The sequence below is a fragment of the Acanthaster planci genome, linkage group LG06 (genome assembly GCF_054643075.1).
Source record: "Acanthaster planci isolate LZ-2023a linkage group LG06, COTS_SCS, whole genome shotgun sequence".
NCBI lineage: Eukaryota > Metazoa > Echinodermata > Asteroidea > Valvatida > Acanthasteridae > Acanthaster > Acanthaster planci.
In genome coordinates this window covers 4,504,429-4,532,170 of record NC_141782.1, presented here as the reverse complement: position 1 = coordinate 4,532,170, position 27,742 = coordinate 4,504,429, and the positions used below count along the sequence as shown (strand labels likewise).

The window sequence follows — 27,742 nt, the reverse complement described above, 5'->3', positions numbered from 1 at the left end:
AAGGTCGTCCAGAGTGCTCAAGCAAAGCGTACTACTTAAAACTGAACAGTACCCTGTTGGCATTTTTGTAAAATTAACATGTGCATTTATGGACGTTCGGTTTCCCCTTGGTGGGCTACATTTTTACCTGTTGATGACTCACTGCACGGTCGGCTGATCTCGCACAATGCAGCAATGGTACAGTCCTTGTCCCAGGGCTGTTGCCAACAACTCACTGCTTCCATTAAACCAAGGTCTCAATGGAATTCATATTTGTATTATTTCTGTATTCATACCCTAGTAATATTCATCCTCCGGAAATGGTTTGTTGTGAGTCTGAGGATATGACCAAACGACAGCCCGTGATGCCTGACTGTCAGGCCCGTACCTCTTACTTGGAACAACGTAGGCCTACGTTTGACATTTTGCCCGATCCCACAGATCGTAAGTTTCATTACCACTGGTAGTTTGCATTTGGCTTTAATCTTACAGTAGATGGAAGTTACAATTAATTTAGGCTGTCTCTCAGTGTGTCTTAAGTGGGTATCTGGAACGTCGATACGATTTGAAGGGTTAGGCCTATGCTTGCTGTGCTGCCTGGGGATGAGGGGCATCACTCGCAGAAAAGAGTTTCTCGTGCGCCATCGAATGTACAGGTATACATGCCCTTGGATTTATTTTGGAAATGTAGTTGTGAAAGATGTACATTTAGTTTCTGGACCGAGTGGGGTAGAATGCGGGTATTCTCACTTGCTTTTTATCCGCTCTCTCCAAAAGCGGCTGCGACAGCGGCCTTGCTGGCTGTGGTGACCGATGTGGCCGTAATGGGTTCCCTTCATTTCCAGTTTCCAGATGATTCCACTGTTTCAATAGTATTCAGACCTACAGTGTTGATCACACGTCTTTGTGGGGGACCAATATAACTATAATAGACTGTTTCTTTAAATTCACATTCCTTAAATACCCCCAGAAAGAGGTGAAATGTAATAATACTGACTGAATATATCGAATGACAAATTAACAATTTTTTTCTAGTTACCCTAACCATTTCATTTTGCTCGTGGATGCTGTAAAACACGAGAAGTGTTTTTATAGGGGTTTCCCTCTTGCTTGAATAAATAGTACAATCTCGGAAAAGAGGAACATACCTTATTCATAAGGAAGGTCTTTGTGATCATGTCCCCTGGATCAATCGTATTTCAACGTAATCTTTCAAATGTGGCATGGTGCCAGTTTATTTTGGGTTCCATGTCTCACTTTCATTTTTTAAAAATGTTACTCGATATTTAGATATAAATATAAGGTTTTAAATTATTCATCATCGTAAATGAAATTAGCATTTTATACCATTGCATTCATTTTTATTTTCAGGTTCCCAAAATAAACAAAATAACAACCCTGCTTTCATTTCTATATGGCCAACTTGTGAATAGGGTCACTTCTCGACTGACTGTACGCTACAATCCATTCATGGATTACTGTGTTTTTAAAGTTATACTTCTTTTTTGAAGAGATGGCACACTCGAGCGTAAAATATAACAGCCATTGCGAAACGCAAGTTTTTACCTTAAAGTGTACTTATTTAATTAAAAAAAACTGCTTGTGAATAAAAGCCAAATATTAAATGATGTGAATTTTTTAAAGTATTTGACACTCGAAGCTTTCTAACGATCCATTCTGGGGGCCATTTTGTTTTTGTTTTACCACAGGAATACAAGGCGAAAAAAGGCAAAGAATGTCAACCAATCCGTTTGAAAATAAAATACGCGCGACTCTGAACTTCATACTTAAAGACTCCGTCGACCATGCACTTTCCTCATGAAGCAGTCTTTCTTGCGATTCCAAAATATGTCTTGTTATCGCGGTCCGATACTTGACTACAACTGCAAATTGCACAAGCGCCCGTATTAAAGTTGTTTTTATTCTGATGGGACCTTGCTACAAACATACTAAAGATATTATAAGGCTATGCAATTCTCTTATCTCTTTCAATTTTGTGTCTTTGAATAAACACCTGTGGCTGTGGCACTGCTAAAAGAGAACAGTGAACATATATAAAACTGAAAAAGTAAGAAGCCCTGCCTGTCAAACTCTTAATTTTTCTTATTTACTTACATTTATTTAGACTAGACATAGATTAATTTCTCGCTTTGTTTTAATCACTGCGTAGCTTTGTGCGTTCATGGGTTGATAGCTTGTGCAGCCATCCGTGACGCCAATATCCAGTCGTCCAAATGTACGCGGCGGTTGAAGAGGAACTACACAAAAATTGAGGATAAATTCTAGGCGCAGCAAAATCACACGGATCCGCTTGGAGTGGATTTTATTACTACCGTCATAATTATTTTGTTGGTGGCTTATCTATCTCGGTATTGAAGACACTGATCTCGATGGTGTGGCCCAGTACATGCTGAATATCACTTTAGTGTTTATAATATATACACGGAGTCTGATGAAAATTACACTTTAAATAGCATGACTAAATCCAGACTAAATACGAATGGAATGTGTGATTGTTAAATTCTGTATATTAAGTAATTCACGGATATTCAAGGACCGCAAACGTAATTTTTCACGCTCTCGCTGACGCAAAATGCCATCAACATTAATGTTGCTCCGCCCCCCCCCGCTTGCTTCACTCCTTTCCCGCACGGCCAATGTCGGAGTTGTTCGCTCCGACCGATTGTTCAAGCATTACGCCGGGAACAGGGCTCTCTAATAGTTCTTTTTCTTTGACCTGTCCTTGAATAGATATTAATCATCAGGAAGACCAATGGGCCCTGCTGTAACAGTATAAACAGTCATTGTTAATCTCTATGTTCCCATGACTGGGGCACGCAAGTATCAGAGGTTGAGGAAAAATTGCGGTTCCCCTGGTCCGGAACCAAGGCTGTGGAAAGCACAAAATAGTCTCCTTCAAATAATAACACTATTTTTTTTTTGCTCGGGGTTATATGATTTATGAGTTTATTGAAAAGAACATCCGCTGGAAGAGTGCCTAGAGAATACTTTAATCTGAAAGCCATTAACCGCGGGACTAGTTTGGTTATGACGCATGTCTTTTTTATTGTGGGAAAATGCCGAAGTATAAGGTATACTCCCCTGTTGCTTAATTTTGGAAAAGCAGCGGCACTGCGGATTCGATTCAGGTCAGGAATGAGTGTAAAACCAACTATTAAGGTATCACAAAACTGCAAAAGTAAGGCGTCTTTTTCGTCTTAAATGTGCTGGTTCCTAATTTAAGGGGATGTGAATTAAAACCTAATGTCACAACCTCCTTTTTTCCTTGAAACTAATTATCCGTGCCAAGGGGACTTCAAAAAATCTCAACATTTTGAGTTTTATTACAAGTGCAAAATGATGGAAATGGTGAACGTGTGTTAATTTTTCAATAGAAAAACTAAACATTTGCATTTTAAAATATGCATGGGTAACTAATAATGAACTTGTCCCTTATTGTCTTCTCAAACTCCGTATTATGCCAATCAATGGCCTCGAGTGACAAAGTTCAACCTACAGTTTCAATCGGTATCAAGCGTAAGCCCGAGCTCCTATCCTACTGTGCAAATATGGTCCGTGTGTGGCAATGTTATCCTCGCAAGAGGTCTATCAATACACCGGAAACAATAATGGCAACTCTAGAATCTGCCGGCTTACATTTCTTAATCTTGCCGTTAATTAAGCTGCGTGTTATATTGATGGGTGCGGCGCAATCCCCTGAAACGCGGTCTCTTCATGTGGATATAGTTTGGTTTTGACAAATGATACATTATCCATGCAAAAGAGAAGCAGACCCAAAGCATGTAGCACGTGAATGCATTTCAAGCCAAGCACACTATGCAGCAATTCTTGATCTTAATTTATCACAACTTATTACACCAGCATCGTAAACGTGTTTTATCCGCAATATTTTTTATTTACAGTGATGGAACAAGCGTTCTTCGTTCAAGTTCTTGCTCACGTGCCTGACATTCTGCTCATTTGTATATGAGGAAGACTATCAAGTACATTGTACAATTATGTTTGCAACACTTATATTCCTAATGTTCCATTGTCAAACCGAGCGTGCATGGTGTCACTAAGTGAATAGGTGGCTCGGGCAAATCACGGTTACTGGGCGGTAAAAGCACAACATTTGGCATAAGGCTCCCTTACGGCCTATTAATTGATGTTAGCCCAAGGGCCCTCCGTTATTTTTCTAAATGATGTTTAACACCAAATTTCAAAATTGCCGGCATTAATAAAAAAACCCCACTTTTCTCGGGCCCTGGGATTCACAGAAAGCCCTGGGTGGTTCCCAAATTTGTGATTTTAGTTACTCGAACGTTAGTTTGGACATCATAATATAATAACAATACATTTTTGAAATATTATATACAGCGGCGCACCCAGGGGGCATTGGGAGGTTGGACACCAGGTTTCCATTTATACCCTCTCAAACAAAAAGAACATATAAATACACGTACATCTATCTCAAAGCAATTGCTCTTAAATAACCGCACAACCCAGTCCCCTGTGTATATTTGAGTTTGTTTCTGCATTCAATTGGGGACCCTGAACAATAGAGGACAATAAGGTCCCCGATTGACAGAGGGTCCCCGATTGACAACTGTGTACAAAACATATGGGTGGTCTTCTAAAAAAAGTTGAAGTACAAACAAAAGAGGAACAATAGGGGGTCCCCAGTTGCAGGCAAATACACACTTGTGGGTGTGTGGGTGGGGGGAGGACGCTGGTATCATGAGCTCTTTCTCAGGGGTAAATTCCGGTCCAAGGCCCCCCCCTCGACAATGCTTGGTGTGCCACTGAGTACATGCTCATGGGCTTTCGTCTGGTTTGTTGGGAAAGATTATCACCGTTACTATTAGAGAGTCACTCTTCAAGCAAATAAAGCAACGCTTAATTTTGCGTAGGTTACCAATTAGTTCTCGATTTACTACTTGACAATACGGGGACTAAGCTATTGCGTTTAGTGCAATGTGTGAGAAATTTTCATAGTTTCTAAAAAAAAGTACAGTAAATGGCATTGTCTGATTGTTCTGTGATGTCGGTTGAAGGAACCAACCTTTTACAATGTTCAATGGAGTATATTGACTCTTGTAGAGTGGTGAGCGGCTCAGATTTGCTTTACTGCATTTCAAGTGAGAGCAGACTCTTTTGCAGGAGCATTTCATAAGCTCTGTGCACGTTCTGGAAAGGTCATCCAGACTCGCATCTTGATACTTTAGTCCAAGCAAAGTCATGTACAGAAGGAACCACCAGCTGTGTTTGTGCGCTGGTCGTCCAGATTCTTGCTTCATATACACGTAGAGGAATCCACTGACGTTTCCCTGGACACTCCTGATGGTCACCTTGAATGGCGGTAAGCATTAAGTTGGGTTTTGTACGGAACGACTGCCACAAGAACAGTGGCATCGTACAATATCTGTCACAGTGCTAACCGCTATCACAGGGGCAGCTGCACATAACCAGTGATGACGTTACGAGTTCCTTCTTTCCTCGTTAATAAAGCTCAAACGACTGGCTCGCTCAGTCAGTCGGTCAGAAATGTCGAAAAATGTGTGTGAAGCATTGAGCCGTTTGAAGATTCTGTATGAACAGGTAACATACAAACTGCCAACACGCCTTTGGCAGGCCTAAACTCACTAAATTAAGAAATCGATGTATAACCATAACTAACAGTCTAAAGGAGAATTCGGACTGGTTTAAAATTAAAGTTTCTTTATGGAACTTTGGAAGTTTACCTCACTTGAATATATCTTCTCGTTATCACCCCTTAAGATATTGGAATCATGGTCCAATAGCCGTACCTTCGGAGCTCCCTATACCGAAGCCGCATCTCGAACAAAATCTCCAATGTGGAGACATTTAGTTTTCTTTTCCCCCCCAATAACAGTAACTCTCATGCCCAAATGCAAGGATAGTTATCATATTTGTTTATTTATAAAGTTTTTATTATGGGCACTGAGGGTGTGTGGACGGTTTTTGACTGACGGAGTACGCACGCGTACGTGGAGAACGAACAATGACTGTGTGGTCGATCGTGCACGTGTAAATGCTCAGGAACGTCCTGTGGCCCATGGATTTTTGCGAGACAAATTACACGAGGGTTTACAAATAACCTGCTGTTTCCTCCATTTTTCTCAAAGCAGTGACTTAAAAAAACCACCAAAAGACAAACAACCAAAAAACAAGTTACTGGAACGATACACAAATTAAATAAATCACCAACCGCCAAATCAGCCAATTTTGACAAATTGCAGTAAATGCATATCCTATAATGTGACATGTACGACTTTGGCTAACGGCTAACTTTTCAACCTTTTAAATTGAAAGACAAACGGCTCCTTCTTGTCGATTGGGTCACACAGGAAGTCTATCCACTTTCCTACTAGTTAGGTCTAGTCTGACACTTTCTTGCGCATAACCCTGCCTCTGCTTCTCCAGGTAGACTCCTTCAAACTGTCTGGAATGTATGTGTCCTAAACAACATCCAACCTCGTTGCATCCAGCAGCTGCTTCTCTTTTTTATATAAGGGATGAATATCCTGTATGCATACCTATGGACGGTGCTGATGACGCTGGCAGTAGACATGCAGTGTACGATAACGGCACTGTCCAGGACTTTGGAGTTATAATCTGATTTAACTAGGCTGCTCAAGACATATCAGCAGGTCAGACTTAGTGCTTGGCAGATGATGAATCTTGCCAAAGTCTGAGAGGGAAAGAGGTAAGGACTGTATCTCATATACAAAGAGCTCGTTCAAGTCTCAGTTCTGTACAGATATGTATCACTGGTTAAAGAGTGTCCCATTGGTCAGAAGTACTTTGATCTCCCCTTGCTAAGATGTGGCTTTGGGTTTTGGTTGTCTGAATAGTACGAAATAATTCCTCTTGACTGGGTCATCAATAGATCGAGTAGCTGACGGTACATCTACTGTGTCTTGCCTGTCCTCCAAGATGCACAATGCCGCTACCACTTGCTCACCTGCGTAGTTGCGACTGTCGAGAGTTAATATATCCCAGAAGTCAGCCAGGATTAAGGGATTGCCAACACTTCTTCGTCTGATGATATCAGAAAGGCTGGCAACTGGTTCCTGGAAGTTTTTTGTTTCTGCTGTGAGACCCGGCTAATGATGCATGCTGGAAGTTTTCTGCGATATCTGTATCATCAGGAAGGTCTTCTTCAAACTGATTCAACAGTCTGGCCATCTCTAATCAGAGGAGCATCCATCATGACCATAAAAATTAACATTTTTTTTTGTGAGCTCAACAGCGCCAACCTTTCACAGTCTTGTTCTCTTGTTTGTGAGAATGATCAAGTTGGATCATAGAGAATTTGTTTGTGGTCTTGGAAAGTGCCCAATGAGAACGCTTCTCAAACTCATTCTTTGTAGTGTCGGACAAGGACTTCATATCCCTTATAATGGGCAAGCACTCATGAGTAATTCGCATAATCCAAGGCAAAGAACAGCGGTGGGTGGTAGTTCCTTCAAGACTTCCACATATAGATGATATTTTCTCTGTAAGCCCTTGTAAAGGGGAGAATGGGGGTTTCGTATCTCGTGATGAGGTCCCAGTGCATGAAAGTAGGACTCTTAGGTGTGCTGCTTTCAGGGGGTGGTCAGCAGTGCCAGAGGTAGCTACCCATGCCTCAATGAGAGCTGTAGCCCACCTAGAACCGTCAAGACATGCCTACGTACACTCCCGGGTGTCATATCCGTGTGCAGACGTTGCACATAGCATAACTACATGCATTCTTTCACCTTGAGTGCCTGGTCATTTCTGCTGTACGAACTTAGCCAGGGAAAACAGGCTGGTCGAATATAGTGATTAGGATTTATCTCGCACTCGGAAATTCTACAGCTTTTCTCAGAACATCTTTACCATGCTTAATCATAGCAGGAGTGGCGCATTGCAAGGAGTGGCCATTGTGCTAGAGGGTCTTCTATTGGAGGTTCAGTCCAGTTGAATGAAGTAAGGGAAGTAGTTGAGGTGGGGTTGTAGACAAGGTTGTCCACGGCGCCAGCAGTGTACTTTATTGCCTCAAACGATGTTAAAGTGCTTACTTAACTTACCCAAATTCTTCCGAGAAAAACTTTTTTCGAGTAGTTAGTCTGCGACTCGTTGATTTGAAGTATTGCTGCAATGAATATTTCTAAAATACACTTTTTCTTCAACTTTACATTTTTCTTCAGTGAATGAAAACTGCTTTTATTTTCCTATTTGATAAAATGCTTTGCCAGGCAACGGGGGGCGCTGTTTCTGCTAAGTCATCTAGGAGACACGGTTCAGTGTATAAGTGTTTCTGTTCAAATTATGAACCAAGAATTTACTAACTGGAACATTACTGAGAGAGGAACTGACGCTTTCTTATTGCTATGCACATAAGCAACAGTGAATCAGCAAAACAGAGAAAACTGAGTCAACTTATATACAAAAATGCAGGACTTTTTGTGTAAAAACAAATGTAACATTGAGGCGTCTTCCTGAAATGACACCACAGTTTTGCTCAGGAATATGGAGATTTTACTTATTTCTTACTTCAAAAAATCTCAGTAACAGGAAAACCAAAAAGATGGTAAAGTGCCATAGTGAAACAAAAGTTGAAAATAAGATTAACTGAGACACAAAGGTGCATTTAGAAGGTTTACATTCAACAAATTGATTATTGGAACCCTTCAACAAGACGCAAACAGCTGTGTGTACTTAGACGTGGCTGGATGAACCATGAGGACTCAGGAAAGGGTGCAACAAGAAGTGGTCTATGGTTTACCTGATGAATTATTTATACCTATTCTTGAAGGGAGCTATCTGATTTATGTATGGAGTCTTTATAAAAAGAAAGAAATTACACTTTGCCAAAATGATGCACTTTTCATACACTTCAGTGCAAAAAGATTTCAAACAATTCATACACTGAAGAAGAGTATAAGGTACATAAAATATAAATCTAAGAAAATTTGTGGTATTTAATTGTTCCTTTAAGAACACATTTTCTGTGTATAGTATATTACTTTTGTGAACTGTAGGTTTACTGATAGTATTGGATTATTCAAAATTGGATTCAGTTTGTTTTGTAGCCTCAAACCAGGTTTTTACAACTAGCCTGAACTTCCTACGACCCGAAGAGCACAAGAAAAGTGACGTTTTGTCAGGAGTGTCGGCCATCTTGAAATTACATGATAACAAACTCCGGAGGCTCCTAAGCTAACAGCAATTAATGTACCCTGGAGATCGTCGTGCCAAATAGGCTATGGTGCTTTTATCCGCTGTGTTGCGATAATCTTGAAATTTAAATATGCCACCCGATACAGTCGATTCTCGATAAAAAGGAACATTTTTATAATAACAAAATCCTGTTTTAAAAAGCAAATTTTAAGAATCCCATTTTCTTCATTTTTTCTTCGTTTTCCCACATCGTTTATAACAAAGTTCTGGTTATAATTTGTCTGATCCCTGTAATTTTGCTATGACGATAGTTGACTGTATAGTGTGTGCTAGTTTTCCCTAACTGAGCGTGGTTAGTGTTTTTTATATTGCGTTACTTGTAGTTCTTACCTTTTTTTTGCCATGTTTACGTTGATCGCAGGTACACGTGTGCGTTTTGTCATAAAAATTATGAGCTGGGATGGAATCCATTTTAATTTTATTGGATTCAGTTCAATATTTCTGAAGTCCGAACAAAAGAATTCTTTTTTTTGAAATATTGATTTTAAGAGAACCAAAAGGAAAGACGCCGGTACATTTCCATCGCTTGCAACTTGGTTGATATTATTATTTCATTGAAAGAAATCATTTGCCGTATCTACGAAAGATATGTAGCTTGTGAATGAAAAGCAAACGTCAATGGATGCCTGCAAAAATAATGGTTACATCAGACTCCGGCCTGTTTGGCATCCACTCAGTAATATTGCATATAAACGAGGCATGAGCCTCAGCGTGTTGCATAGAATTGAGGTCAACTCACGTGCGTAAGTAAGTCAAGTTTATTTGAGGAAAACAATGTAACTAAAATGTGGCTGTTTTAAGATTAAATAAATTCTTTACTACAAAAGGTAAGACTCCGGTGGCGAATCCAGCATTTACAAAAAGTGCGCGGGTGTGTGCAGTCGTGGCATACATATTGTGGACCTCTGCACAAAAGATGTCCACATAATGTAGGGTATGTAGAGTAATGTAATGTTTTCCGCTCTCTGAAAAACAGTTTAAGAAGCATTATTGGATCAAGGTTATCTTTAGCAAAATGAACAGGAACAGTCCAAGAAAACATCATCAAAAATCCAGTTCGAAGAAGTTATCCTAGTGGGAGAAAAAGGAGCATTTTCCTCAAGTTTCCTTAGAATTTTCCTCAAGTTTCCTTAACCACAGGAAAACAAAGGAATGTCCACACTTTGGATACAAAACAGGTTTGGGTGCATGTGTGTGGATGGGTGGGGGTATTCACGAATGGACTGGATTTGAGTCGGACTATAAATATGTTTATACTCCACAGAATTCATATATGGCTCCAGAATGCCTGCAAAAATGTACAGTAGCCTAAAAAGTTTACGTGCCTGCAACTATAGTTAACTATAACAGTACAGATTCATATTACCGAAAATGGGTCACTTGGGAGACATTCCCATAGGAACGTGCACAAAATTTTTCAAACTTTACCCATAATTCAATACTCCCTAATCCGATCTTAAGCAAACTTTGCATGTTTTCCTTTCAGACCCTAATCTATCATCTCTCATTAGGGACACATTGAAATGTGTCCCTAATGACCGATGTCTCCCTAATGTCGAAAAATTTACCACAAAATGTCTCCCAAGTGACCTATTTGGAAATATTGAATGAACTTTAAATACATATAATACATTGGTTTCATTCCAGCTTACACACAATTGTTGAAAACCATGGAGTCTGGCGCCAAATTTGGGTGGGAAACTTTCGTGTCAAACAAAATCAGCAAATCAGGCTGACGACACATGAGATGAAAATACAAAAATACAAAATTCGAACACTCAGATTGTCCACCGACTGAATTTCCATCGCGAGTTAATATTTTTCAGCATGGACTTTTGGTTTACCCTCATTCACCGAGAGTGTTATGATGTACCTCAAAACACAGTTCACGAAAGCCGGCGCACGTCATCCATGGCTCGTGTCACGTGATTTCATTTGAAGAGCAACACATCCAGCACCTTATCCCTTAACATTAAGCATTTGTTTTGCGTAAAAGGCTTCTACATAAAGTGGACGTTTGCGAGACAATCCAGGCACCTTCAGACATGTCATAGACGCCATGCGCCTCTGATGTATTTTGTTTGAAGGGGTAGCCGTGGCGAATAACTATTCCTTCGGTTAAAATTATGCAAGCCACACCTTATGTGTGTTCAACTCCCCCCCCCGATCTGCCCCTGGACGCTTCACCCCAGTTATTCGACGGGGGAGGGGTGACATACGTAAGGTCTCGGTGAATCTGGGTCTTATAAAGACAAGGGCTTATCGATTATGGTACCATGCTCTGTGCTGATGAATTGTTAATTTAGCAGTATTATTCTTATAAAATATCTTGACCTGTGTTGAAACATATGCATTTACACGAAATTCAACATGAAGAAATTGAATTAAACGCCGAAGTCTCCAAGGCAAAATAATTTTGCTTTTATATATTAGGAACATAAATGGCCAAAATCATTTGTAGGATAGGCCTATGTGATGTGATCGGAAGCCTTGTTTTATACTCTAATTGCACTTCTTTAAAACTTCTCAGAATTACCTCCCCATTCACCCCCGCGAAATCCTGCGTAACTGAGATATGTACATGTATGTCCAAAAGGAAACCGTGAAATGTGTACATAATACCATGGAGCTACGAACAACCTTCCGTGTACATGATGTAGTGTACCTGTATCTTTCGAAGTCCATTCTCCCACTGTTGTCTGAAGACACGCAGGGTTGAAGCCTGCAAACATCTTTGTTGGGGGCATTTACATCAAAACGATTCCATTTCGACCAAGTAGCCAAGGCGTAATTGCGACTTTGCCCAATATTGTTGAAATGTGATGAACCATGAGTAAGCCTATTTAGGCGTGCAGATTGAATATACAGAGGAGTCCGAAGTCCAAGATTCGCGCGCTAGCAGGGGACAATGCCTGCATCCGGCCTAGCCTTTTCCTCAATAATGTTCAATAATCACTGCATTCAAAATCAATCAAGCTTTAAATACGATTTCGGAATTGCTGATCTCATTAGTTCTTTCATTTAACTTGTATTCAGCGTAACATGCTGAATTGTCTTATGGAAAGGGTGTTTTGTAACTTGTCCCTCAAGCTAGACGCATCTTCAGTGCTGAAGATGTCATAGATAAGTTGTCAGTAAGGTCGTTGTCCGCATTAGTTCTAACTGGAATGTGTCGCAAAACACGGGCACCAGATTACTTCATGAACTCACGGAAAAAGCAGAGCTCCAAAGTCCTGAAATCAGCTGTTTGTGTAATGTAACTTATACATCTGGCCTGTGTACATTCAGCTTGTTAACGCCACACTTCGCATTTCAAAAGGACCTACCACAAAAACAAGGAGACAGTAAAAACGACGGGAAGGCACGCGTGAAATTATTTAGCAAATAAGTTGTTCCTGTTAATTAGACCCAAGACTGTTTGTTTATTTTTGACAAATAGAAAGTTGTTTGTTGCTCAACGTTGAGGGTTGGATGAAACTCAGATGAATGGGCATAATGGGCGGATGTCTTTTGGAACTAGAAGGTAAAACACCACAATGTGTAATGGCATGCGGTAAATGAAGAAAGAAAGAAACTGACTCCCCAGGTATCATTATGTGTTTTTTCATTCAGGGTGGCTGTTTGTATTCTTGAAGATGTTTTCTGATAGTGAGCCGCTGGAAATTACTCTGTTTTGTAAGCGGCTACAGTTGGGAGGACCTTTTACTTATTGAGGTTGACTGCCTCTTTACGGCAGGCTCCACCGTTTAGACATTATTGCTCCTCGGGGAAATAATAATAGTAATAATTATAGTAATATGGGTTTTATACATATATATAAAGTTAAGGATTTACTTTTTGCAGGGTTCAGACATTCCTCAGTAATATCCTGTGGGGAGACACGGGTGAATCAACATCTTGTAAAACACATACTTTCTGGTTTACATCACGACTAAGAATAACCTGTAATACAACGTTAAGAATCACATTCCACCACAAGCAGTAGCCTATAAATTGAAATCTGGTCGATTCTGCTATAGGCCCTATTAAAATTAAAACAAATTCCTTCAATTGATTGTGGATCAAATCTGAGGTTAAACCAGAAGAGGAGCACGAATGAATTTAGCCTTGGGCATTGACAACATCGGTGTCAAAATTTGCTAGTGAATTAAAATGCCCATTTTTTTCAATTCACTGAATGCCTCGAGTGGGACACAAAATAGGCTTCGTCAGTTTAGAAGATATACTTAATGAATTAGAGAATACAGTTTTATGCAATAACTATGTTTTAATTACTTTTTCATTGTGCCTTTTTGAAATGGCCAACAAACATGCACTTTATGTTATACATTGCAATGTAATAATTGAAAACCTCAAAACGAGATCTTAATGACGTTAATAGCCAACGGCAGACCCAGAACTATTTTTATGGGGGAGGCGGACTTTTTGTGGGGCCAAAAACTTCGAAGATTTTTTTATGTAACCTTTCATGTCCTGTCTGAGGGGCAAGGCTACATTTGGGGGATTTTTACACTCAGTTTGAAAGGAAGTGAAATGAAACAGGCCACGTTATTTTTTTCGCAAGAAGGTTCCCTTCTGGGGACATGGCCCACATTACCCCTGGGTCCACCCTTGTGAATATCCTGTACTTTAGCCTTAAAAGGACCTACACATCAAAGGTGCATTCCAATCGGACAAAAGTGTTGTTGAGGTGATTAGAACTTCAAATCACAAGCCTTGAATTAGTGCTTTGCAGGATATGAAAAAGTAAAACTACGTGAAAAAGTTGATACTTTGCCAGAGTATGTCCAAATTGCACAAATTTGTGTCATAGCATATTAAGACACTTCTTTTAGTTTAACAGAAGAAATTCCAGGACAATGTGCAGGGTGGCGCCTCTCGGGGTTAAGGTCGTAGTTGGCTTGATTTAAAAGTGGTAAAATCATTCTGACTTGTTTCATGGGATGGAGTATTTTTAAAAAAGGTTTGAGCTCAGTAGTGACAAATGCTTGTAGAGTTGAACTCGTGATTGATAATGTGAACATCTCATTTTTACAAAGATGTGGGGTGGCTTTTTGTTCAAAATAAAAATCCATAAGAGGCAGCAGACATAGTTTCATCAACCAGCGTTAGGACAACAATATGACATTTTAATAAATATCCATAGTTTTGGGTCTGGAGTCCACGTTTGCCCATACATGTTCACTTCAATTTAACGCTGCCAAAGAGGTTTAACCACATAAGTTGTCAACAACTGGCGCATGGCTTGTTTTCGTAGTTTGTACACCGTCGCCGAAAATAGCCCGGCATAAGTACTGTCCTTCTCTTATCAGATCAACACCACACGCCACACACGTGGCTCTCTTACAGCGAGCCTCTTTAATGAAATTGTTTTCTCTACTTTTTCCATTTTAGATGGTGTGAATGACTGTACCCTGATCTTTGAGTCAACACGCTGGCAGATTCAGGAAAGACTTATCTTGTCAACAATGTCTCTTCAGCCAAACAACATGTAGCACGAATTTGATTATGAGCCCATGAGTGATATAGAGGAGACTCACTCGGCCAGCTGCGCCTATGTCATGTTCGTATCATACTTTTAAGTTAATAATATAGGACTTCAGATTTCATTTGACATGTTTTAGATTTGATATGAATATTCGATTAAAGGCACCATGTTGACCTATACCTTTAGAACATAAATTTAGAATGTGTGTAAAGATTACAGCAACTGGTTTTTCAGACTTGTCGGACATAAATGTGAAGTAATATTTTCTAAAGCTAAAGGTAGGCCTACATGCACGTCATTTTAGATAAAACTGTTCTTAAATTTCTGAAAAATTTAGCAACACCTTTTTTCTTTTGTAGAAGAATACCACGATTACATAGGTTCTGGGGCCTGGGCCCCAGTATGTCTACAGAATTCTTGTTCAGTTTAAAGTGGTTTGTCCTATGGTGGCATTCATCGGATTTAATTGGACTTACGAAAGGTTTTTTCACCGGCAGATTCAAACTTGCACGTGAGAAGTTGGTCCTCTCGTTTTTATTGGAACAAAAAGGGGACACAGGGAAAATGAAACATCTCTTTTCAACAGACTTAACATGAGCAAGTAACAGGGTGAGTATTTTTGGGAGTGAGGGTTGGGAGTGGTTGACTGATGTGGCTAATCACACTCCCTCTTCTGTCCGTCCAATCTTACCTGTGTGCATAATCCTTAAAGACTGCAACTCCCTTGCATATTATGTTACGCAGTTGTGCCACACGTTTCACAATGGCACGGGTTTTTAGGTTCAGTGAATGAGTCCTTCAATTTATGTGCGCTGACCTCAACCACACACTTACCTTCCTTCGAAAAAATCCTAGATCCACTAATGGGATGCATTTGAGGATGTGAAACGTACGCCATTCGATCAGTTAGATCGAAATGGTAATGATTAAAAAGGTAACTACATGCTCACTGGATATGAGGGTTTTAGACTGTGACCCACGATCAAAATTATGTAAATAAGACTAACAACATTGGCAACGAGCCAACTAGCATTTTCATTCTGTCGATTTTTTCCATAAATTGAGAACTTTATGTAATTAAGAAGTACAGCATGAGTGGTGATTAAGCACTTTGATCTGCAGGCAGGTGTGAGCGGCTTTTTGCCCTGGTAAAGTGTTTACTTGCATGGATAGAATCATACGATTGCCGTCTCCGGAATATGTCTGGGTGCATGCCGTATTTACCACCCAACTAAAAAGGCGGGAGATTTCGTTATCAATCTAACGGAATGCTCGTGTATCTCGAGTGTACCAGGTGTGCAAATATTACCAAGGATGGCAGAATCGCATTAGAACACCACCCGCGTCACATCGTAGAGTCAAGATAAATACTAATTGTCTGCCTTCAGTATAAAATAATGCATGCAACTGATGAATGACGGAAATGAATCAGAAAGTTGCAGTCTTGAGAAACTTAACTGTTACGTCGTTCTTCATTCGTCGTAAAGAATGATTTTAAGATGTTTTAGGGGCTAGTGTACTTTACCCTAATTTCGAGAAATTTCATCTGAATTTCGCTCTGAATACGTGGGTTTCGTGCATTCCGATGACTCAAGGAGTGATAATCTTTTTTAAAAATTCCATTTTAAAGTTTAATTTTGTCTTTAGGGACGTTCAAACGTCGTTACATATACTCAGAATACACAAGAACATGCCGTATTGGGTTCAATTTGTCAAGCTTCACTTTTATAACTGCGTGTCTATCCCTTGTGTGAGTGTACAATAGTTGGATCATTTGTTTGGCAGTTCAGTCCGTTTATAGTACACGTATAAAAAGAGCAGGTGTCCTGATCAAACTTTGCTCTGTTATTGTGGCTGAGTCAGTCGACTTGTTGACGACCGCTGTTATTTTTCTGCTAGTATTATTTCACTATTATTGTGTTAACGTAGGCATAGACTTTTCTCGAGTGTTGAAGCGATCCCAGTTCAGCTTGACTGGACTTCAACATACACACCCGGCGATGTTAACTTTGCAAGCAGTTTGAAGGAAGGACAGCTGACTGTGGTTGATGGTGCAACATGTGCCCTGTGTTGGATTTCATGTGCAAAATAGACCTCGGATTCCGCATTTAACAATGATTTTGAATGTTCCGTAGTAATTGTTGTATTGACTAAGATAAATAAAAACCTTACGGCTGGGGGTCAATGTGTGTATATTATTAACCGAGTTTACCTTGCATCAAAATATCTGTCAGTATTTCCGCAGTAAAATGTTGGAAACATGTACATTCATTTGCATTCGTTATGTTGTAAAACGCGTTCAGATTCAATGCGTAAAATTCCTCTTTACTGACAGTTGCGCCGAAAAACGATTCAACGTTGGATTAACAATAAAAACAAAACCACTTCATGCTCACTTCTTCCCCGGAACATATTAAACAGAGGTGCCATTTTCTGTAATCCTCCCGCTCAATTTGTACAATATTTTACAATACAGCACGTCATTTCCCAGTATTTTTGGCGATCCTGATTCTAACTACTGTTGCTAGTTGAGTCACCATAGCGATCGTATCTAACGCAACCATTGTTATTTCTTTTGCTGAGGCCTAAAATCGAAGTTGGTTGAAAAAAGTGAAGGTGAGCTTGTTGGTTGCGCTTGAAGGGTTCAATCAGAGATTGTAACGGATGGTTGCACTGCTCTTATTGTTTATCTGCCCAAGTCAGTGCCGCTGTATGTCATCCTACCCACGTGTTGAATCCCCTGTGCGTTGTGCGTAACGGTTACTACAGTCACCATGCCGTTTACCCAGGTATAAATGCGCATGCGCATAGCTCTGCGTTGTCAATCAATCAACATGGACCAAAGATCTCTATTAACCGATTTAGCTGTTGTCATTTTTCTTCCATTTATTCGACTCCTGCTGGTGGGCGGGACTACAGTGACCCGCTGTTTACCTCCCGTCAAACGAAGTCACACACGAAACATAGCCGTCAACTGCATGCAGCGGGAAGGTCCCGTATATAGGCCTATTCCTGTCAAAATAGAGTTGTAAAATTAGTACATGGAGTGAAACACTGAGCTTTGACGGGCCAGAAGAGGATATAGACGGGATACTATCAATAAATTTGACAGCTGGTGCAGACATCTCAATCGGATAATGTGTCAGTGACGTTCACGGTACTACACACCACGCATTTTTGTTTCGAGAGTTTAACTGAGATACAGCTCGAATACTTACTTGTTGCTGCTTTCCCTTTGGAATCAGAAGATTTATATTGCCTTGGCTTGCTACTTCGTGTAAAGCGTAAGTGCGACTTATGACAGTTAACTAGCCTTGTTTTGATGTGTTTGCTCTAATTTAATTAACGCTTGTACCAACTGTCTAATAAAGGGAGAATTTTGTTTGTAGGCTGATGTTAATCGTGTGTGAAAGGACATACTAAAAGGGATTGGTTAAATCTCAGTTGCCAATAATTTTTCGATGATATTTTCCGAATTCCGATCAAAAGAAATGAATACTCCAACTTGTTAGCTGTTAATTACCATATTTCATTTTAATTTTTAACACGATGCCGAGGGAACTATCAGTCACTCAACACAATAAGCATTTGATATCCGAAACTTTGGGTGAGATCAGGTATAATACAATGCAGTTGTCTACAAGTGAAGCAATCTTCTATTTTATTAAAAAAATGTATTTTCATGTGTTGATTTCAAAACAGAACGAAGTAATATAGAGACACAGCAATGTGTAAAGGTATCCCCGAAATTTGAAATTTTGAAAAGTGTGACAAGTCTTGCTTAACAAAGTAGACTTGTTTTTAAACGTAAGTTAACATCTTTCACATATATACAGGTACAAAGTATGTAATGTAATATTTGGGTTTATAATTTGCTCAGCTCTAAATTATTTTTTGATTAATTCAACAAAGTTACCCGCGAAGATTATCGTGTCATTTTGCATACTGCATTTACAGGTGTTTACTTGACTGGATTCGAAGCTTCAATGTCAGTGGAGCGAGCGCAGGTTGATAGCTTCGGCTTGTCTATTATGCATAAGCTCTCCAGGCTAAATCATGCAGACAGGATGGAGATTTTGGCCACAAAATCCAAGAATGGATGTATATATTGATTTTGTTTTTACATTGCAAATACAACCATTTGATCAGTATTCTTGATTCTTTGGTTCGGTTACAGATCCCCGTCATGATGCATGCTACAGCGATCACTTGCCTTATTTGTCTTTTCCCCGTTTGTGCCAGTTCTATTCCCGTAGATGAAGATTACTCTTCGAGTTCCTCAGACTACCAAAGTAGTGCAGAGTGAGTGGCAGTTTTCGATCGTTTTAGTTAAATAAGAGTTCACCCTCACAGGGCGCTTGGACGACAGTAATTTCACAATGCATAACGTCATCCGCCCCCAGTAATCACTGGATAGAGTTTAACACAAGTCGATACTTATGTTTGGGCTGCATTGATGTACATGTATTGATTAGGATATCAAGTAACCCTTTAAAGGATTAATGAAGGGTTATTAAAGGTTATTTATTAAAATACTTCGCATTTCATTAGTTGTGTCATACTTCATAAACTTCTGGGAACGGGCTTCTGCCCTTCCCAGCGCCTTTCTCCTTTCCAAAGGGCGGTCAAGACGAGTGAAAAGTAAGAGGAGTCCGTAACACTTAGCTGAATCAGAAGGATAATCAGTGACCATCTTGCCAGTGCCGTCTTTATTTAGGGCATGCATATACTTTCCTTTAAATCCAATGCACCTTGACAGTATTTGTAGCGTTTTGGGGGAAAATTTTGATCTGAGCCACCATCTTCACAGGTAAATTTCACTGCGGTTATTTATATCAAAACAGTGTTCAGGCAGTATTGCAGCCCCCCCCCCAAAAAAAATTCCTTAATCGCGACTGTCACAGTAAACAGAAAATCGATGTGTTTGTATCATTTCATATCTCTCACTATTTAAATTTAACAACTTAACTTTTGTTTTGTTTGTCAGCTACTTGCCCCTTCTTCCTGCGGAGGTGTTTGCATTAAATGACAAGAATGGAAATGGATTTATTACACAGAAAGAGTACCGAAAGGCAAACCCGGGCATGACAGATATCAAATCTAAACTTATCTTCGACAACTTTGATTGGGATAAAGACGGGAGAATTTCACTGAGTGAATTCACCTCACGAGTTCAGCATGATGATCCCAAGCCTCAAGGTAAGAGTCAATATTTTATCAGAAAATTGTGGTATTTTCCCTACATTTTATCACCACTTTCTCAGCCACCAATAAAGGAGCCTATACATGTTCTAGCAGCAGTGGTCAAATTAAAAAAAGTTAGCACAGACAGTGTCACATTGAAAAAGAGGACTACGGGGGTAATAATACAGCTAAGCTAGTTAAATTGTTTAAATTTGAGGCAAAGAAGGTATTTGTGTAACTTCAAAAATGTGAGAGAAAATAGCTACTTAGTCGCACTGTCCAGATGCACTGATTTATTTATTTTATTAAGTCTGAAGTTGGAGCCACTCTTTACACAGCTCTGCCTCTGATAAATCGAGGGCGCCTCCCACTGACAGTGTTTCGTTGAAATACTGGCTGAAATAATTATTCTTGTCAGCAGTCCTCTTAGACACTGGCCCCAAACACCCACCAAATATCTTAAAGAGGGGCTTGAAAATACTCATTTGTACAAGGAGTGAGAAGTCAGAGTTAGAGAAAACCCCGAGATGTTTGGCTCACCTTGAAGGGTTATTTTGTTTAGTATCATGGCAAAGAGTGCAAAGCGACATGTGAGGTCGGATTTCGGTCTATTCATCACAGTGGACCACCAGCTCATTCAAATACTTCACCAGCCACCATCTATGAATTGTGTTACTGATACTTGATAGTCTACTCATGTTTGGAAGAGGACTGTCAAAAAGATGCATTTGTTTCGTCATGACTCTGCCATCTGAATCATGTGGCGTGGTACCCAGGCTCAGACTCTTTAGGCTCGCCTGATATCCTTTCTTCCGTTTGGACGAATTTTATCGACCCATATTCGCTTATTACCTGCTGTTTTAGTTGTGTGTGGTAGGTTAACTAATTGCGTGATGGAAATGACATTCCCGGTTCTGGAATAGTTATGTTCAACTCTTACGACTAGGCACCATACCCAAACCTGTGCGCGTTGTTAATAAGCATTACGTGTATGGGTTTCAGTCAACCGTTAATACGTGACCTTCTTATGACCAGCCAGACAGCAAATTCGAATTGTTCTTGGTCGTTTGGGCGAATCGACAATTTCCTATGCGGTCAAGGCGCATATCGATTTGCAAGCGTTCACATGTGGCATCTTTCTCGTCATTCATCTGGCAGTAAGACCCCCCATCAACTAAGAACTGTGGGAATTACAGGATACCATTGTGAGAGGTAGCGATGCGTTACGACCGTGTTTTGTTGAGAATAAGGTGGGCGTGTCACGTTCCGCTTCTGGCCAGGCAGAACCGGCCAATGAGAAAGCATTAAGACATCCTGCCACATCCTGGCCTTTTTAAAGCGAAGGAACAGCTTACAAAGATTGAGAGAAATGTATAGTGCTCAGTTGCAAAAGGAATAACAAAAATGCACAGATCTGACTCCGAGAAGAGCACTTAACGAGATACCATAAAACGGAACATGTTACTAAATTATTCGAGACGTATGTAAGGATTTCCCGATCCCCCGTTTTACTAGTATCCCTGAATAGTATATCTGCAGTTTTATACATGTAAAATGTTAAAATTCAAGTATCGTGTTTGGGACTGTTGTTGTAGTCGAATCCGTCACAAGTCCCTTCAGGTCCATCACAGGTCATCCAGTCTAAGTCAAGTTACATGATTCGAAATGAAAAGACCTTTGAAAAACCAAAGAATGAAAAAGTTATGTTGCTGTTTTTACTGTTTCTAAAGTTACGACTTGACTTGTAAAAAGAATTATAACTGGACTTTTAAAAGAACCTATGAAAGGACTCGGGGTGAACGATACACTGTTGCTATGCAGGCTGTCTGAAGTAATCCATTTCCATACATACGACGCAAACTAATTATTTGTCAGTCGTACCGCGAAAAGATCTGACTCTGCAATTAAATCAGGACACTTTGTGAGCAGATTAAGGCGGTTCCCTGTTTCTCCTGATACGCCTAGTCCATCAGCTTGAGTTTCACGGATTCTTGCGTAGTTTGATTAATCTTAATAGTCCACATACTTCATGTAGTTCGGTTGCACTTAAAAGGGACATGGCATCACTGCATATTATGGCTTCTGATGCATCTATTTCCTCCGATAAGTTAAACCGACATTTGTCATTAAATATTTCCGATTTACCCACATTCCAGGAAATTGTATTGCTTCAATTATGAGAACCTGCAGCAGTGAGTTTATCGATGCAGTTCGGAAATGGGGCAACAAGCAAGGAGATGTCATGTGCCATTGTTTGCCAGTGAGTATTGTAGAACCGTTCACCACAATATTGATATTTGTTTTGAACTACATGTTCTGGTTTTGGGCATGAGTTTTCCTTGTTATTTTGAAGGTTCTAATCATAAAAACAATTATTGATCTCGAACATCATTAGTAACAGGAACTACTTGCTTATCACACCTGATCATGTTTGGACCAAGGGCAAGTATGATTCTTTAAAGAACCCTTACCGAGCCAGTTTACAAATAATTTATATATGCTAAGCCATATCAGAATCGAAATATACATTTCGTTTTAGAAGCAGGTAGCGAATCCAATCCAATAAGTTCGGAGAGTAGCTTTATATAAGAATATCGATTTCTTCAGAGGCCGGCATATTTTATTCAATGCATTGCAATGTCTACTGTATTTCCAATAGTCAGATAGGAAAATATCACTTCATGAGTGTGACATCACTTCACTCCTGTAACAATTTTTGTTTCATCAAGATCTACAGAGACTGCATCAGAAGTGAGAGGGCAACATGCACCATGGTGTCCCAGAAAGATCGTGAGGAAGAAGAAGTATTAAATGAACAAGTAGATGGGCTTCTGCGACGCTTCAAGAGGGCACTTTGCCAAGACATGTCACCCAGGGTAAGGCCATCAGTGACAGCCTTCATCAGTAACACGCCGGCATCGTCAAGATCAGTGTCAGAACCCAGAGGCGTCAGACAAGTCAGATCAATAAAAAGGGGTATGGTTTGAAATATTCAGTGCTTAATCATTCCAATGTCTAGTATCCTTAACCCTCAAAGAGCCCGGTTATTTTGGCCTCTCTCACGGGGGGAATGGTTCCGCATGTCCTTAGAGCTCACCTGTGTCACGCTCAATTTTTTTAAAATTGGCATACATGGCACTCCTTATCATTACAAACGTAAATTGGTTTTGCTATTAGGGCCATTTAAAGTTCAAGGCTACACGCGTGCCAGCCTGCGTACGTTGAGCACCACAGTTTGAAAAAAATACGTATTTTTGGCTGACCTGTTTCGGGAAAAATGGGTGCTGCGCAACAATAATATGTTCGATTTTCACAAAATTGGTGTAAAAAAAGACCGCTAAGAGTTACTCTAAAAATCCTAAAGGCTCAGCTTCTGAGACAAAAGGACTTTAGCAATATCGAAAAAAAAGTCGAGGGAGGATGGTGCAGATTCAGCACCGGCTGTTTGAGGCTGAACACTTGATGTGTGAAGTAACAGCTCAAATCAAATGATAACACTTGAATAAAAATCCACTTACCCAGCAATGTTTGTGATTTCAGACTGTGGAGAAAGATAAAGTAAAGCATCATAATCTCTCCATTAAGCAAAAACACCTCCAGTCTCTGGTCAGGGGTCGGCTCGAAAAGTGGTGCGGCCACGAACCTTTTTTTGCCCTCACTTTTTTCCCCTAAAAATGATGTACATGTATGTACATGTATAACGCGCAAGTCCATCACCAATGTGCGTATGTACCACCGCTGCCAACAATGAAGTAGACTGCCCCAACGCCATTGACCGTACTATTTAAAAGCGTTTTCAGCTTGTAGATGTACACAGGGCATAAGACCACCTGGTTTGTCTGGTTCCCAGATATAAATGTTTGATATAATGACGTCACCTGAAAAAAGGAAAGTGACCGACTAAATGTAGGCCCTATGGGGGCCTGGAGGGGCTCCTTTACTGTACATTTTCCCCCTTCTGAAACACGTTAACATTACACAGTAGCAGGATTCTAGTCGACCAAGCAAGTTTTACAGTTTTTTTTACATCTTATTATACCAAATAAAAACTCGGGCTGACCATAAACCGGAGGTCTTTTAGTCTTACTGCATATTTGAATGCACAGAATATAATTCACATCCTACATGCCATTCATCCTGCTTATCCAACACATGAGCATAATTTTTATGATATTGAATTTTTATGAAATCATTATATTTCCCACAATAGAATTCAAGCGTTTTAAGTCAAGATCAAGGAGACAGAACTGCATTGTGTCAACAATGAAGCCATGCAATAACGTGTTTATTGCCGCACTACAAGCACAAGGAGAAGACCCTTGCCACAGTCTGGTCAAGTACAGACACTGCGTACACAAGAGCACAAGGCGGTGCAGTGACCCGAACTTGTCGCATATTCAGAGAGCCGTCAAGTTCCTAGCCAAGCAACACCGACGAGTCAAAATATGCGCCAAGTACGGCAAATAGAGGGCGCCGTATTAAATATACAGCAATATGAACTTGCCGGAACACTGCAAGTATCATCAAAGGCTAATACATTCTAATTGGAGTGTGCTCAGTATCTTAATTGATTACATCCCAGCATGAGTTATATTTATTTAAAGAAAATACTCCTGGACTTTGGGATATCCACAACCATTGAATTACAAATTTTCCATCATATAGGCCTATGTCATCACAATACGAGTAGTCTCATTTTATGGGGGTGGGGGTGAACGTAAATACACATACTATACAGCTGGTAGAACTTATTGACTGTAGTAGCTGTGCTGAAAGAGACATACAACAGTATCCTACCCTCAGAAGTTTACTGTACGTTCAAACATCACGGCCATTTGGGGGCGAATGACAATATGCATGCTTTATCAAAACAAAGTATGGGACTCGGAGGTCACTTACCTCTGTACAGGACCACTATGCTGTCTTTAATGCTTTTGGATCTCTTGCGTGCCCACAAGACAAATACGTTCATTTTTGTACATATACATCACTTATTTTATAAATATCGATAAACCGTTTGCAAAACCCTGCGTCATCTTCCCTGCCATCAGACCAGTGTAGGCATGGAAAAAGAAGTTGTCTTGGGGAATCACGTGTATTATGTATAGCATTTTATTGAAGTTAAAAGTCCCTTTTTACTTTTATACAGTGTACAAAGTTGTTTTATACTGACAAGGTTATATCAAAAGCTTAAGAGTGGTTATCTTTTTCCTGTGTTGTAAATACTGTACAAACTCAACTTTCATTTTGCCCTTGCCTTAATGTTGCAAAAATAAAATGATTGTACAGTGTGTAACTTGTATTATAAACAGATAACTGATCTATCACAGTGATACATGTACTTAATGGAAACGACAGGAAGATGCAAGATAACATTCTTGCAACTATTCCTCCTTTTTAGAAAGATTTATTCTTCATTGAAGTTTTTAAATTTCAGAGTCAGTGTACCCTCCTTTGTAAAACTCAGACTAAGTTCATATTATTATTTATAGAGAATAGATATGAGTAACATAATAGTTCAGTTTATAATGTCTTTGAAATGTCACACAATGGTTCGCTATTTGGGGGATGCTGTTCAATTAAAACAGTTACAAGGTAATAAGCAGTCACTTATCAAGAGTGACAGACTCCTCTATAATAACCTACTAAGGATATAATACACCAGGCAACGCACATAACCGCTTATATATTATAGTTATGTGATTATTTGGGCACAAAGGCAAATTCAGTAATAGAAGAAACTCCGTTGAATATTAACTACCTCATTTTTAGTAGATATATATATATATATAGACATATATACGTATATATTGTGAAGTGAGGGTAGTTAATTTACAACCTTATAAACTACTGTGTTAAACAGGCATATTCTGACACTTTCCTTCACTATGCACGAGTGCTTGTCGAACAGGCACCTTTATGGTCCCTTTATATATCAAACAGGCTCAGACATTCTATTTTGCCTTTAAGTAATTATATGTCAGGTCACGTCGTTACAATCATCTCTTCTCGCTTGAGAATGCCCTATTGTAAGAGGTTTTTCGATAAAAACCATAATGATTAAACGTGTTCACCTTATTTCTCACAAACACATCCAGAAAAATTATAAAATGTGTATCTTGAATGCCCTTTTGGCTTGAAAATGTTATTTTATATGTTTATGCTTGTCGTCTTGTGCTTTTCATAAATATTTCTCATAACTATGCGTATATACTCAGTCTGAATAAATATAAAACACTGCCATCAAATTGATCATAGTTAGGTCTAATACGTTCATTTAAAAAAAGTTTTTGTATTGATGTTTTCAGGGTAAATGGGAGAATTACATTTGTGAAGGACCGTTTATCAACCTATGATTAGACATTTTATTTAGATCTCAATCGGATTTGTAAAAACAGGATGTAATACAATCTTTATTTACAGTCAGTTTTTCCCAAATTTAACATCATTTGTATTGTGTTTAACCTCAATGCGATATCTTGTACTGCCCAGGTTGTATTCATTTTTTTTACTGAAAAAAATTAATAAAACGTGTTGTATCTCAGTTCACGATGTAAAGTATTAAAAATGGGAACTAACTGCACGCTTTAACTTCCAGTTTAAACATTATATTTAGGGAACTGTATATTATTTACTACAAGTATTATTTTGAAAGATGTTTATAAAAACCACACCACTGCCCGATCCATCCTCAAAAAAGACAGGGCAGGATTTACCAATAATTTGTTTTGTTTTTATCAAGAACATTACGAATATATAGTCAAGTTTTGGCATTTTCCTAGTGATCGTTTTAAATCTGTTCATTCAGTCATCGAGGGCGCTATTCATCGCAAACACCATTTTGTAAACAATTGCAGAACGGGATAATATTACGTTCATTGGAAGCTTGTTGTAACCAATTCAAGCTAGCTTGTATCGCCCGTTCTTTGTACTGCTAGTTGATTTCGGCTTATGCAAAACACTGCAGTTACACGTATAGCTATCCCGAACAGTCCCAAATCCTCCGATTTCAATACATGAAGAAAACGAAGAGCTCAGTCTTCGACATCTGTTTTTCTATGCATCTGTGATGACCTGTAATAAAATCAAAATGAAAAGTATCCATCATCAGCGTGCTTAATATTCTTGCTATAGTTGCAACTCATCCAGGGCGAAGAGGGGTTTGAAGGTTGGAAGACCCCTTGAAAGCATAAACAATGCAGGTTTTTTTTTGTGTGTACCATCACAGCACCCACTACCATCGCCTTTTTAAGTTTCATTACTGCCAACAGCACGAGAGCCGCCAGTGACATCAACCTCACAATACGTGCCCCCATTATCACAGTGAATGTCACTGTCGCACGTGCCAAAGTTCTGCAATAAAATGATCATTCCAGCATACATTCGCATCAAGGTTGGTTTGTACTCAGCGCAAACACGAATTTGAAACTCTGACGTCATGATCAAATATTCGCGTTGCGAATTCGCAGAAGTTGAACACATTTCAACTCGGGCGAAATTTTGCTGCAAATTTTTCTTGACTTCAAATTTACCTCGTTTTCGCACTCGCCTGGAGCATAGAGCAAGGAGGCCTGAGGTGTGAACCGGCCTATATCGTTTCCTCGTGATCCCAATACACAGTCATACGCCCACTGTCTACGTTCATCCCCCTTCCAGTTTCCGTGATCTTGAGCGAACCTGTGGAGAAGGGTATCATCTCATCTCGCTTGACCAGTTGCCCAGACCTGTCCAAGAACCTCTCCGGGTTAGATATCCCTGGATCTCGCCATACCTTGGGATCAAATCCGAGCGCTCTTGTAACTGAATGCAGTGTAATGTAGCTTACGAGGAGAGTATCACGGGAGGTAGGGTGAGGTGCTC

General features: G+C 39.7%; 1 protein-coding gene across 4 annotated transcripts; it reads left to right on the top strand.

The window, feature by feature from the left end:
• Positions 1-227: 227 nt before the first annotated feature.
• LOC110988994 (uncharacterized) lies at positions 228-26,982 on the top strand. 4 transcript variants are annotated; one of them, XM_087138470.1, is made up of 8 exons: positions 228-423; positions 14,605-14,773; positions 15,196-15,307; positions 18,876-19,000; positions 19,686-19,897; positions 22,039-22,142; positions 22,612-22,858; positions 24,093-26,982. In XM_087138470.1, exons 4-8 carry the CDS (start codon positions 18,885-18,887, stop codon positions 24,347-24,349), a joined length of 936 nt encoding a protein of 311 aa, XP_086994596.1. In that variant the 5' UTR covers positions 228-423; positions 14,605-14,773; positions 15,196-15,307; positions 18,876-18,884; the 3' UTR covers positions 24,350-26,982. The 4 variants fall into 4 exon arrangements, with proteins under 4 accessions (XP_086994596.1, XP_022108725.1, XP_022108724.1 ...); XM_022253033.2 differs by lacking the exon at positions 15,196-15,307 and having other exon boundaries at positions 229-423; XM_022253032.2 differs by lacking the exons at positions 228-423; positions 14,605-14,773; positions 15,196-15,307 and adding an exon at positions 15,326-17,982.
• Positions 26,983-27,742: the final 760 nt, after the last annotated feature.